Source organism: Hippopotamus amphibius, chromosome X, assembly GCF_030028045.1.
Source record: "Hippopotamus amphibius kiboko isolate mHipAmp2 chromosome X, mHipAmp2.hap2, whole genome shotgun sequence".
NCBI classification, from domain to species: domain Eukaryota; kingdom Metazoa; phylum Chordata; class Mammalia; order Artiodactyla; family Hippopotamidae; genus Hippopotamus; species Hippopotamus amphibius.
The window spans coordinates 126,659,586-126,673,600 of record NC_080203.1 but is presented as its reverse complement, the minus strand read 5'-3'; the positions used below and the strand labels follow the sequence as shown (position 1 = coordinate 126,673,600).

The 14,015-nt window shown below is 42.0% G+C and overlaps 1 protein-coding gene across 1 annotated transcript in view; it reads left to right on the top strand.

The window, feature by feature from the left end:
* The window catches only part of FRMPD4 (FERM and PDZ domain containing 4), a 172,952-nt gene that overhangs the window by 133,195 nt on the left and 25,742 nt on the right, over positions 1 to 14,015 (top strand). The window contains exons 5-7 of the mRNA XM_057718874.1: positions 4,073 to 4,177; positions 6,759 to 6,866; positions 10,055 to 10,186. Of these exons, the coding sequence (XP_057574857.1) occupies positions 4,073 to 4,177; positions 6,759 to 6,866; positions 10,055 to 10,186 (345 nt within the window). The remainder of the gene's footprint in view (positions 1 to 4,072; positions 4,178 to 6,758; positions 6,867 to 10,054; positions 10,187 to 14,015) is intronic.

Here is a 14,015-nt window from a genome sequence, read left to right as displayed (position 1 = left end):
GAGACCTGCTTGCCTGCCTCTCACCTCCTGTCGACCTTCCACTGTGTGCCACATACCTGTGGGAGGCTACACACCTCCTCGTGGAAACTCCAGTGTCGTGGGTGCTGTCAGAACCCAGAACGTAGCCCCTTGGCGTGTGTTATGCTGAGCATGCTGGCCCAGTTCCAGCTGACAGCACCAGGGATTCTTTACCTTTGGGCTCTTTCTGGCCGCAGGGTCATGCGGGTGGAGCTGGCCAGAAGGGCTCTGTGAGCTCGCCACTAGGAACCCTCACTCCCGGAAGAGCAGCCACTTCGTCACTGATTGACAGAAGCTGGTGGATGAATACCCCAGCTCCCTCTCTCCTCAGTCAGTATAACTCTGGGGCATGTGGCCTGCCTTGTTTCCCTATGTTCCCAGCAGGGTTAAACTCCAGTTGCTCACAGTGGTGCCTGACATAACAGTGAATACGTCATTGGCTTCCTCTCCCTTCTCCTGCTCACCTACCCGTGCTTCCCAAATCAGCGACCTGCTTGTGAACCCTGGTCTTAGGGTCTGCTTTGGGGGAACTCCAACCTAAGTCACCCGGTGATAACTGTGGGCTAGTTAGTCCTCACTAAGTAGGTACTCGGTGCCTACTAGATAAGTAGTACTTTAGAGCTACGGGGATAGCAAGTCCAAGACCTTACACTTCAGCTTCAGAAATTTATCTGTGTATGTCATTTTGTTTCAGACTAAGTTCTAGTGACTTCTAAGAGCATCTAAGAACATCAAGAGCATGTCAGCCATCTATCGTGGCCATCTTAGCAGCAGCGAGTTTGGAAAGAGGTGTAGGGGTTGATTAGAGGCCTTTTAATCTTGAAATTAATTAACAGCAGGAAAATCTGATTATTCTAAATAGTAATTATTTGTCATTTCTACCACAGAATATGAAGTGCTTGTGATCAGCACCTACTGGTTGGCAGGTTGCCAGGAATAAATTCATCAGGTTTTTGGGTGGTGCACGTTGTATATTTTTTAGCCACAAAGAGAGATCTAAGTCAAAACTGTAGTCATGACTGGTTTACATACCCCATGTATCAGAATTAACTCCAGCCAGTGGAAGAAGCCATTACTTTATTGATTTTAATTCAGTAACCTTCAGACTTGAAGAGCTTATGTTTTTATTATCAAAAAGTAATTTTAAAAATGTACATCCATTATATGAAATAGTCACAAATTCAGAACAAGAAAAATGCAACTTGTATGGATTCTTGGATTTTTATCCCAAGTCTGTTGACTTCAAAATATGTATAAAATAACATTTACTTAACTGCCTTGGCTATATAGTTTCCTTTCTGGTTTTCCTAGATTACCAGGTTTGTCATTAGGGCATGGGAAGTAAATTCAGGAATGAGGCTCCAAGAGGTGGACATGCAACAGCTATAGACAGAAGAGACAAGCATCTCCAGCTTGACCAGTTCTGCCCCATGGGGCCACTTTAGGAGCAAATAAACCTATGTACTTCATAGGTTTATAGGCACATCACTGCATTCTAAGATTACACATCAAATGAGATGCATGAAAAACTACATTCTGTTAAATACACTTTTTATTGGGGCAAGCAATTATGGAGAACATTTTAGAAAAATAAGGTAAAATATTACATTTAAAAATTCAGATGCATAGAGGAATAAACCTCAGTATCTGGCACACTGAACACGTGTGAAATACCTCATTCCCAAACGATGCTGGAGAAGTGGGATGTTACTGCATTCAAATATCTCATCTAATTAGCAGTGTCTGTTCTGGGTAGCTTTATTACAACCGCTTCACTTGAGCTAAAGGCTTTGTGCCAATGTAAATATCCCCTGCTTAAAATCATTACGGGAGAATACTGTTTTCCCTTCAGCTAAAAAATAGCATATCAAAAGCAAATGAACTCACTACTTTATGATTTGTTCGTTCATCATAACTAAGCTTGGCCTGTAATTACGGTACTGAAGAGAACACCCCGTCCCATGACTTTGGCTTTGCAGTAGGACTTTCAAAAGTCACATTGAGCATGTTCAAAGCTATTCTTTTGAGGAGCAGCCATTCAGAGGTTTTTTTTGTTTTTTTGTTTCGTTTTGTTTTTAAAGGGCAGCCGTTCTCTTAAAACATCTTGCGTGAGTGGAGGAATTAAAATTCTGGAGGCCGAACCATCCATCCATGCCGCCGTTTAAGACACAGGGGAACTTTTGAAATAACAAGATTTTCACAGCATTAAAGCAGGACTCCCCCTGGGAATATACATACACGTGTTTTATCATGTGTTTTTCCAAAGAGTGATGTTGTTCTATTATAACAACATACGCATAAGTCTGCCATTGTAACCATCTTTAAATGTAGAATTCTGTGGCATTGAATACATTCACAATCTTGTGCAACCATTGCCACTGTCGAGTTCCAGAACATTTTTATTCCCTGAAAAGGAAACCTCATACCCATTAAACAGTCACTCCCCATTCTCCCCACTCCCCCAGTCCCTGGCAACCATTAATCTGCTTTCTGTCTCTGTGGATTTTCCTATTCTGGGCAATTCATATAAGTGGAATCAAATCATACAATATGTGGCCTTTTGTGCCTGGTTTCTTTCCTTATCGTGATGTTTTCAAGGTTTACCCATGTTGTAGCATGTATCAGAACTTCATTCCTTTTGTGGCTGAATAGTATTCCATTGTATATAGATAGACCACATTTAACTTATCCATTCCATCATATTGTTTTTAAATTGATCTCAAGCATACTTGTATTTGAGAAAGATGGGAATCTTTTTTTTTTGTTTGTTTTACTTGAAATTCAAAGTATGGGACACCCTAACTGGCTTTTGTGCTTTGAGATTAATGTAATACATGGGAAGTTGAGCCTCTCTGTTGATTCTGGAGTCAATTATACTAGAATTTTTTACACAACAGCCTCAATCTCTTAGAACTGTATAGTATGAAAAACGTTTGGTTGAACCATGTGCAATTTCCAGTATTTGACCATTTTAATCCATAAAATTGGAATTGTATGATTCAAGCTAAATATTTACCTCTATATTAGGTTCAGTCGAGGATGCAGTCCTTTTTCAAAATAAACAGATGGTGCCTGCAACATGGCAGACACCTACCGTGTGACTTCCCTTCCCCTTGAGCTTCGTTAAAACTGCAGCGAGGCTGATTCTCAAATGAAGTCAGTTTACCAAGATCACAGCCTCTAAGCAGGTTTTCTCATTGTCCTTTTCCATTTCTGAGGGAGACCAACGGAATCCTTCAGCCCCTCTTTCCAATGAAAAACAGTACAAAGGGCCTATAAGATGAGGCAGAACATAAAGTTGACTTTTTGTTTTGTTTTGGATATTACTCCTTATTTTTTTATTTATTTTATTGAAGTATAGTTGATTTACAATGTCTTGTTAATTACTGTTGTACGGCAAAATGATTCAGTTGACTTTCAACTCTAAGTCAAGTTCTTTTCTCTACCTTGCCCAGTAAGATCATAGGATCGGATCACAGGTTACCAATAAGAGACTGAAACTCAAGTTTTGGGCTCATAAAGCATGGGAGCTTGTGCGTGCGTGTGTGTGTGTGTGTGTGTGTGTGTGTGTGTACCTTTGCCTGCTCACATGCCCATATGCCCTTAATGTGAACAACAGTGGGATTATCAGTCATTCTAGAACTATCCATCTTGTTAAAATAGACAATTAACGATCCATTTCTCATAAACTGAACATGAGATTTGGCCACTCCCTCACCTTCTACATTGTATGTACTCAGAGCTCCGTATTGAAAGCAGGGTTTTTATATACTTCCAGAGCTGTCATTTTAAAAGACCTTTGGAAATGTGCTCAGTAAGAACATGCAACATGCTGTTTATAGTTCTGGTCTGGTGGCTAAATCAAACTTATTACTTGATGAGCATGACAGGGTTTCAGCTGCATCCATAATTTGTATTAGTCCTTGAATTGGGCATGCAGCAAACAATTTTTAGCAAAAATGTTAAATATCTAGGAGGAAAAGATAGAAAACAACTCTTACTTGGTTGGCCTTACGTTACCAATAATCAGATCAAATGTTTTCTTTCTTTCTAGTCTCCCAAATCAGCATTTATTAGTGCTGCAAAAAAGGCAAGGTTAAAGTCCAATCCAGTCAAAGTGCGATTCTCCGAGGAGGTCATCATCAACGGCCAAGTGTCGGTGAGTTGACAGTCGCCTGATGGTGACGCACAGCGAGGCCTTGAGGTAGAGGCTTTGCACTAAGCAAAGCCAGTCGCCCCACTGGAACGATCAGTTCAGAACTGGTTGTTGAATTTTGTGTGGAATCGCAGGATTGTAAAGGGCTTAAGAGATCGCCAGGTTGTGCCTGCTGTGCTCCCGCTTACAAACCCAGGATACATAGTAGTCCGGTGTTTCCTTGAATGCATGCTTCCAGGGCTAGAGACCTCACTGCTTTACAAAGGAATTCATTTCACTTGAGATCAGTGACATTGCTTCATGTTGAGTAGAATATGCCTCTTTGAAACTTTCACCTATTTCTCCCCATTCTGCCAACTAAGCACTCTTCCATGTGACAGCCCTTTCTCTATTGTGAGAAGGGTCTCTCCTAAATTTTTCCTTATCCAAAATAAAATGTCTCCATTCTTTTATCAAATCAAAATGGAAAGAAGTTAAAATGATGGAAAAGTTTCCTATATGAAATCAGGAGTGAAGAACTATTGCCCAGACCTCCAAGAATGGTAATCATGATTACTTGGGCACATAACTGATCCTCAAAATTAATAATGCAAACATCAATAGGATGCTTATTTTCAATTTTTTCCCCAAAAATATAGCATAGAGTTTTTAGGTTTTAGAAAGCTACCATCCAGGGCACTCATATTTTCTGGACCTTTGAAATTCCAGTTTTTATTGTCTAGGTGTTGTTGTTGCTGGTGCTGTTGTTTAAATAAACTTCCAGGGGTAAAATCTCATCCATAACACACTTGCTATGGGTCACAGACTCTTCCCTGAGGGTGGTCCTGGATCTGAATTTGAAGATCTAGGCCTGCATATCCTGGACAAGATACTCATGGTGCATGTGTCTTCTAGCCAAAATTTGCCAACCTACGTCTGCCCCACTTGGAATCCAGTGGCTTAGCTGGCCAATCTGTCAGGCTGTTGTGATGCTTGTGGGATGGGGCCTAAGGCTGTTACTGTGCTGCCCTGTGTGCATTTTAGCTGTGGCCTTGTCCTCCCAATGACCATCTCCCAGCCCATCCCCTGTGCCCCCTTTCCTGCCACCATCTGTTCTGCTCACCTTGGTGAATCCCCATCACTCTGGATGCAGAGTTACCATAATTATCATCTCAGAACAAGAGTGTCCCAGTTTAAGGCTGTTAGTTTCAGTCACAGAAGAATGGCTATGACACAGAAGGTGGTGGGAAACTTACCTCGTCTTTTCTCAAGCTTCTGAGCGTGAGACTGGTCAATCAGTTTACGCATCTTTAGAAAGAATATGATTCCAGAAGCTGCTGTGGCAGATTCACTTTGTCCCTGGATAGAACAGGTCTCATTCAAGGCAGCTGGTGTGTGGCAACAGCTCTGGGGGTCGATCACCTCCTGCAGCCTCCATGGCCTCACCGTAGGCCTGAGCATGGCTGCGACATTCGGTCTCCTGTCTGCCCCTCATTCTTTGTGACTGGCTTCCTTGCCAGTCTCCTCTTGCTCTTCTGAGTCATCGTGTGGCCTTCCTTCTGGATGTGGAGCCCCACTAATTCACTGAATTGGGCCACAGGAAAGTCATGTGTGAAGCCCATGGGAGTAGAGAGGAGGGGCGGGGAGTCAGACAAAGAAACAGGAAGTGAAAGGCTTGCGCCTGTTGCACACATACTTAGGGACTGAATTTTCATGGACCAACTACAGGATGTTAGCAAATCTCTGGCCATCTCGTCTCAGTTTCCTCATCTGTAAAACAAGGGAATTATGCTTTCACAATTGCTGGCTTCCCCTCCACTCCTGTGACTTCATGACCAACCACATGTGCATGGAACTCACCCAGCTCACCTTCCTGCTCCCCCTTTCATCTCTCCTAACTTCCAGGTAAAGAGAAAATTCAGAGGAATATGTGTCTTTTGTTTACTTTTGGTTGTGTTTCAAGCATCTCTTTTCGACTTATTTTTAAGTTACCTGTTTGTTACATTCTTTTAACACACTAACCCGTTCCTCATATATCCCCTTTGAGTTTGAGGACCATCTCTAAATGGGTTGAAAAGTCATTTCACAGAATTGTTTTAAACTTGAAGCTTGTTAATGCTTGTGATTTGCTATCATGACCGCTGCCAGCAGGCATCATGTGAAACATCATCATTGCTGGTCCTCTTTCTGCTTAAGACTTGCTGCTCTGCTAAAGTCTGGCCTTGTGGTCCCAAACATTGTGGTTTAATTACAAAGGAATTATTTCTGTCATTGTGTTTTCCAGTGGGAAGCCTTGATTTAAATTTAAAAAAAAAAACTCATCTGATTGGTCTTCTGATGGGCAAAGGTATTTTAGTTGAATCAGCTGAGTTATTTGTAGCTAGAAGAGAAGAATTTTGCCATGAACAACTGAACTCAGATATCCCTAAAGGGATACTTCGGTTGGCCTTAGAGAGTTTGATTTTTTTTTTTATGTTGTGATTAGAATAAATTGCAGATATATGCTGCTTCTACAAAGGACAGAATCCTAATTCAGCTGACTTACACCCCCTCCTCTTTTTCTTTTCTTTTCTTTCTTTCTTTTTTTTTTTTTTTTGTTAAATAGGAAACTGTTAAGGATAATTCACTTCTTTTTATGCCAAATGTCCTGAAAGTCTATCTGGAAAATGGGCAGACCAAATCATTTCGCTTTGACTGCAGCACCTCCATAAAGGTAAGAGGACCCACCTCAACTCTGTACCTGGACACTGCTAGGTACAGCGTGAAAAAGTCCCACTGGGAGTCTTGTGTGGCTATACCTTCATTCAGAACTATCTCTTTATTTCTGAGATTTTTTTTCATTGTTTCCAAATAAGGTGGTTTGTGAATACTTAAACACACACCCAAACAAAAAATTTAAACTGAGAAGGTTCTGCTGTGTGTGTGTGTGTGTGTGTGTGTTGCAAAACAATATAATATGCTATCAGTCATGAAATACTAGGGCTAGTCATTTTAATGCAACTGCAAATTAATTAAAATAGCGTGACTGTCACCAAGAAGGCTTGGCACCCTGCCCAAAGCCAGCATGATTTCTCAGCCATGTCAGCCACAGAGAAGATTAAGATGTTAGCTGTTAATTGAATGTCTGCTACTTTGGTGTCCAGCAAAAACAAGGGATAGAATAATGTAAAGATAACATTTACTTTCAATTGCTGTAAGCAATTTCATGGAAATGATCTATAAAAAGGCAGAAATGAGGCATGCTTTTAGGAGGAGAGGTAAAAAGAAGAGTCACAAAGCAGTCCTATTATTTCAGAGCCACAGGTGAGTTCTGCCTAATGTGGATTATAAGAAAGCATATGGGTTCTTTCTTTCCCCCCATATTTCCTTCCTGGGGAAAAAAGGTGCATATTCTCTATTTTATTAGACAAAAGCATGTTCAGAGATTGTTTGTTCCCTAATGTTCCATCAGCCTAAAATCGTCTTTCTTCAAATGGCACGATTAAAAAGACTTTGTTGAGGTAAAAAAAAAAAAAAGTACCTAGTGATGATCTGTACAATAATGTATCAAGAGAATATCAACTTTGTATTAAAAATGTCTATCAATAGTCAACCTCTAATTCTCGTTTTTTTTTTTTAGTTAATCAGCATAGACATTGTGAGTGGAATCATTTCTGCCAAGGCCAACTCGCTATGCATTCTTATTGCCACAATACCACAAGCAGCTTGTTCTGAATTGCTTTAAATAGGTAGTGATTTAGCAGGTAATAGAGCAGACAATATTAGGTTGATGATGGAGCATTTAAATCATCCTTAAATCATTCCTGATGAAATATTAACGTCCTTTGTACAAGACTGCTAATTTCAAGTGGTGATGACTGAAAAAGCCCTTTCCTTTATTCCTACTCGAAATCAATTTATAATGAGATGTTACTCCCATTATTGACCAACTAACTTAGGGGTCGGCAAACTTTTCCTAGAAAGGACTGGAGAGTAAATATTTTAGGCTTTATGGGCCATTTGCTCTCTGTTGCACCTACTTGACTCGTATCATGAAAGCAGCCAGAGACAGGTAGGTTCAGGGGGTCCTTAAGACCACCCTCAGCTTTAATCATTTACTTGAAGGACTCACAGAATGCAGCAAATTGGTATACTCACAGTTACAGTTTATTACGGTGAAAGGCTACAGATCAGAATCAGCAAAGGGGAGAGGTGCTCAGGGTGGCAGAGAGCAGGCACAGAGCTGCCAGTCACCTTCCCTGGTGGGTTCATGCCGACAGTGCTGCTTCCTCCCAGCACTGCTGTGCAACAGTATGCACGGAGTACTGCCAGCAGGGAAGCTCGCCCAAGCCTTGGTGTTCAGACTTTTTATTGGGGGTTGGCCGCTTAGACACAGCTGCCCACCTGCATGGCTGACCTTAGCGCCCTGCCCCTCCAGAGGTGAGTTGATACCACATGGTCCAAAGCCCCCACCATAAATCCCATCATTAGCGTAAGACTATCCAGTGTGGCCCAAGACACACCCCCCAAACTGTGAACAGAGACACCTGTATTAGGCAGGATACGCCAAGGGCTTTTAGGTTACCTCCCAAGAGCCAGGGGCCAAGGGGCAAACCTTTCTTCAGACAAGACTAATCCTCTACTACACAGATAATATGTAAATGAACGGCCGTGGCCAGATTTGAAATGAAAGGGCCAGGCTCTAGTTCGAAGACCCCTGACCTAACCCAAAAGAAGTTACATTGTTTCAACTCCCTCTGATACTGTGGCTCGTTCTGTGATACCAACTGGTCAGAAAAGCTCCTTGCCATTGGACCCCTTACCCATCTGAAGAAATAGGCAAAGACTTGAATGCATTTCTTAACAGAAATAAATCTAAATTTAAAAGAGAGCTCTGTTGTTAATTCCCTCTGGCCTCTTTATTATAGGAAGCCACCCCAGACTAAGTTTGATTTCCCTGAGGACGGCAGATGACAATGAGACGATGGGGAGCAATGCAAAGAGTTCACAGCAGATGACAGTTAGCGCGTGCCTAAGGGCCTTGTTATCACAATCGATGCAGACTGGTAGGCGGAAATGGGAGTAGTGTAGGTGTGAAAGGGATATGACACTGTTTAATAAAAATTGCCAGAATTCTTGCTTACAGAGTCACAATAGGGAAAAACTATTGCTCTCACATGTCCTCCCTGGTGATTCAGGAGAATGTTTTATAAAGTATGTGTTGCCACACAGAGGCTGACTTTGTTTTCTCTTTTCTGGGCCTTGAGCAAAAATTATAAAACAGAATCTTTTTATGAAATTCAATATAGTCACAGAATTTCTGTTGAATGATTTTTTTTTTTCTTGCTGGTGGGTAGATATAGGGATTACTCTGAGAAACTGCTCCAGAAAAGCATGGTGTTCAGCAGTTTTATATCTTGTCAGAAAAAAAGAATGTGAAGCAAGTCAGGAATACGTTGCTTCAGGATTTCAAAAAACCAGACCAGTACATACACAGTGAGTCAGTATGGCCTTGACTACCTTGACTACTAACTCCAGAGAGCTACCTTGACTTTTTTTTTAATTGAAGTATAATTAATTTACAATGTTGTGTTAGTTTCAGGAGTACAGCAAAGTGATTCAGTTATGTACATATTTTTTTTTCAGATTCTTTTCCCTTATAGATTATTCCAAAATATTGAGTATAGTTCCTTGTCCTCTGCAGTAGATCCTTGTTGTTTATCTATTCTATATATAGTGGTGTGTTTATATTAATTCCAAACTCTTAATTTATCCCTACCCCCTTTCCCTGTTGATAACCATAAGTTTGTTTTCTATGTCTGTGGATCTATTTCTGTTTTGTATATAAGTTCATGTCTATGTGGAAGCTGAAAAAGGGCTGCCTTGATTTTGATTGCGTCTTGTCAATGTTTCCTCTATAAGGATGTCATCCTAACCCTTCAAGAGAAGCTCTCCATCAAAGGCATCGAACACTTCTCCCTCATGCTGGAGCAGAGGACGGAAGGGGCCGGAACGAAGCTACTTCTGCTTCATGAACAGGAGACCCTAACTCAGGTGTGTGAATTATGCCCCCAGTGCCCGTGCTGCCCCTGAGAGCAGAGGCCACCTGGCCCAGAGCTCCTCTGTCCTTGAAGCCTTTAAATGCCTTCCCCACAGCCCTGGGCAGCCCCCTAAAGGAAGTGCTGGTATTCGTAATGGATTTTACAACTCAAGGTGATGTTTCCCTTTTTGTCAATTTTTCATAGACTGTTAGCTGATCTCACAAACAGAATTGTCAAAGACTCAGCAGTGACTCATTGGGGATATGGTTCTGCAGAGTTATATTTTATGTCATGGTAATGACTTATTCACCTGTTTTGATAATTGATCTCTAGAAGCTATTAAAAAGAAATGCTCTCTGAGATTATTTAAATTAAGCCGAAATCATATTTCATTCTTTTAAGTTCCGGGTGCCCACATCAGACTGTTTTTGGAAGGCTGAAATCCCTGCCCTGTCCTGCGCCAGTGTAAATATGTGACCCAGCAATGTGTCCCAGCTCCTGGTCACCAAGACGCCACCCCCATCTGTTCTCTGGGGAGACAAGCAGGCTGCTTTGCTGCTGAATTCAACACGACGCCCTGACTTGACGTGATTCCACACAGGCAGGGTCTTTGTTGGATGTATGAGGGATTTCAACAAATTCCTCTCATGAGGGGACTTTATGGCGGGGGGCGTGAGGGGACACCAGGAGGAGAGGCAGGGAGTCGAGTCACCCCCAGATGGGTGGCGTCGTCGTGCTCAATTGCTTTTTGGTTGTCGCACAATTAAGCCACACGTTGGGTCCCGCAGATATCCCCAACTCTCTCGATTTAGTAAAACTTGATGCGATGAATTCGTTACAAAGTCGTCATTTGTGTTCATTTATATTCCTCTCTCTAAACTTGACCTGGGACTTTTATCAGGTTTAAATCTACCTATCGATATTTTAAATCACGTCTAATTGTTTATTATTTTAACCTATGCCAAAACATGCTTGGCAACAGATGACTTATTTATTCCTTGTTATAGCAGAAGAACCCCTGATATACAGAATTCCACAAGTGAAAGGTCAGTGTTTGGCTCTGAGTTCCTCCAGAAGCCGACGTTGAGACAAGGATTTTGGATGCCAGTGGTTTATTGGGGGGGCGATGTCAGGAAATACTGGGAGAGGAATGGCAGGGGCGGCGATGGGAAAATGGGGATGCCAATAAAGAGTGTGTTATCAAGCCAGTTTCCACTGTGGGCTGCTGGAGCTCAATCCTTCTGCAGACACCAGGAACCAGTAGAGAACACACCTCAGAGGTATCCCACCCAAGGGACGAGGGGGCTGGGGCTCTGACCACTAGTGTCCTGTCCATAATTGGGGGTGGGCTTCTCCCAAGGACAGCTGCTCCCTGGCTATGCAGGTTTGTCCTGTGCTGGCAGATGGTCACAGGTGTTTGCAGTAAATAGCCTTCAGCTTGGAGCAGTAAGTGCTAAGGGGATGGGTAGACAGCTAGTTACTATGAGTCTAATGAAACCTCCCACAACTTTTTGTTATTTCTATTTCTATTTTCCCCCTGAACTTCCATCTACCACCCAGCTTCATGCTGATTTAGCTGGACAGAGATTCTTTCAAAGTCGCTTCTGATGCTAGGTAACCATAACTTCTCATTCCAGATTGACTTCCAATTTTTAAATTTCCTTTTAAACATTAGAAGGAAACAGCCTCTAACAATGATTCTTCCCTTATCTTTCTAAAGAGGCTTTGTTTTGTCTCTAATCAGAACTAAAAGCAAAGTGCTAAAACTCAAGTATTATCTCTAAAAAAGAAAAGTATTTAAATATCCTGAAACAAACCCCTATATGCCTTTGACTTTAATACATATGAAAAACTTGACCCATAAAATATTTATAGGCATGATAGAAAGGGCGAGTAAGTGTAAGAAATTTGTCCAAAAACAAAAATAATTTTAAAACATTTAACTGTGATGGAAATCCCCAAGGAACTTTTAAGCAACTCTACCTGAATTACCTGGCAGTTTGAAACTAAACTTCTGTCTAGAAAGTAACATTGTTATTTACATAATAGAATCAAGGTGGCTTATGGAAAATTCAGGACAGATTCTGACCAGTAATTAAAGGAGCCAGAGAGATGACGATCCCTGACTTTCTGACATCAGACCAGACCTTCTGACAGAACACCCTGTTACGTCACTGTAGCACTCAACTGCGGCCCCGCCAGCACCCCAGGTCTCTTAGGGTCCCATGCATCCTTCTTCCTGGTTTGCTTTTCCATCAGCCAGTGATGAACCGCCTGGATCCCATGGACTCCTGAATTCACTCAGCTTTGCAATCCTGCCCACAGCCAGAAAGCTGGTTCATTGCTACTGCTTCTCAGGATGCCCAGTATACCTTTAAAAGTGGGATGTATTTCTCCTTAAAATTCTTCTATATAACAAAGTTAGCAATGTACAACTCTCGGAATATGTGTGTGTGTGTGTGTGTATATGTGTGTGTGTGCGCGCATGCATGCACATGCACCCCAGGAACTCAATAAAGCTATTACTATTTTATTTTGAACTTTTTTTTCTTTTCTTTTCTTTTTGGCTACGCTGTGCGGCTTGTGGAATCTCAGTTCCCTGACCAGGAATTGAACCTGGGCCATGGCAGTGAAAGCCTGGAATCCTAACCACTTAACCACTAGGCCACCAGGCAGCTCCCTATTTTGAACTTTTAAATTGCAGTTCACAAACATTTTTATTTTACCAGGTTTGTCCAGTGCATAAAAGTAAAGTACATGAAACTGCATGCAAGTGCATTAAAAAGTTCATCTAAGTGCACAAAACTGCAGGTAGAACAACTATGTGTGGGTTCGTGCTGTGTGGTTTTAGTTTCACCACACTGACCTCTCTAAGGGAAATTGAAGAGCTTTTATCTTTATTTCTTTTTACTCTTTTTGTTTGTTATTTTCTTATTTTTATTTTTTTCTTTTATCTTCTTACTTGAAGTCCAGTGTCTTTCATTCATTCAGCTGTGTATGAAGCACCTACCATTCATTGATTGATTCCCTTTTGTTGCAGAAAGAATTAAGAAACTAAGACTTAGTAGTTGGCACATACTGTGCTGTGGAAAAGGAAAGCAACTCAGAATGATCCACGGTCCTTAACCCTGAAGGACCCGTGGTGTATTCTAAGCCCCTTTGAACAATTTGAACAAATCATGATAGCAGAAGTTTGGGTAGTTTGGAAACTTGTGGACTCCAAATTTAGTGAACGGGCCAAAACTTGTCCTCCTGCTTTTCAGTTGGATGTCATCCAAGTTGCTACTGTCATGCCTTCACTTCTACTGTCATTCTGGAGTCTGACTGAGGAAGAAACCCATAGCAGTGTTACACAGTAATAAAGTGTAGTGGCTAGTCTCTGTGCTCTTACCCCCAGGTCCCCTTCTGCGCCCCCTACCCCCAGCCTCGCTTGAGTGTGTGACTGTCACTTACAACAGCCAGCATCTGCAGATCTTCAGAGGACTGCCCTCAGATTGCTGGCTCCCATCCTGTCCATACCTGGAAATTCACATCCCCCTGGGACAGCCCAAAACCAATGACTTACTCATGCTCCCAGCGGCTCCGTGGTGTAAGTTTCCCACCAGAGTCTCCCTCGGGATAGCCCGTAGACACCCCTGCTGGGCTGACCTGAGCGGGTTCCTCTCCTGTCTGACTTTCTTCCCCCACTCCCTCACTGGCCTCTCCTGGGAGCAGTTCCTTATTGAAGTCCCTCATTTCACAGACTGCTTTGGGGGAACGTGACCTAAGTCATAGGTATGTGCAGTTTTCAGGGAATGAGTATGTATGACAAATACTAAAAGAATCTCAACCATTTCCTTCCT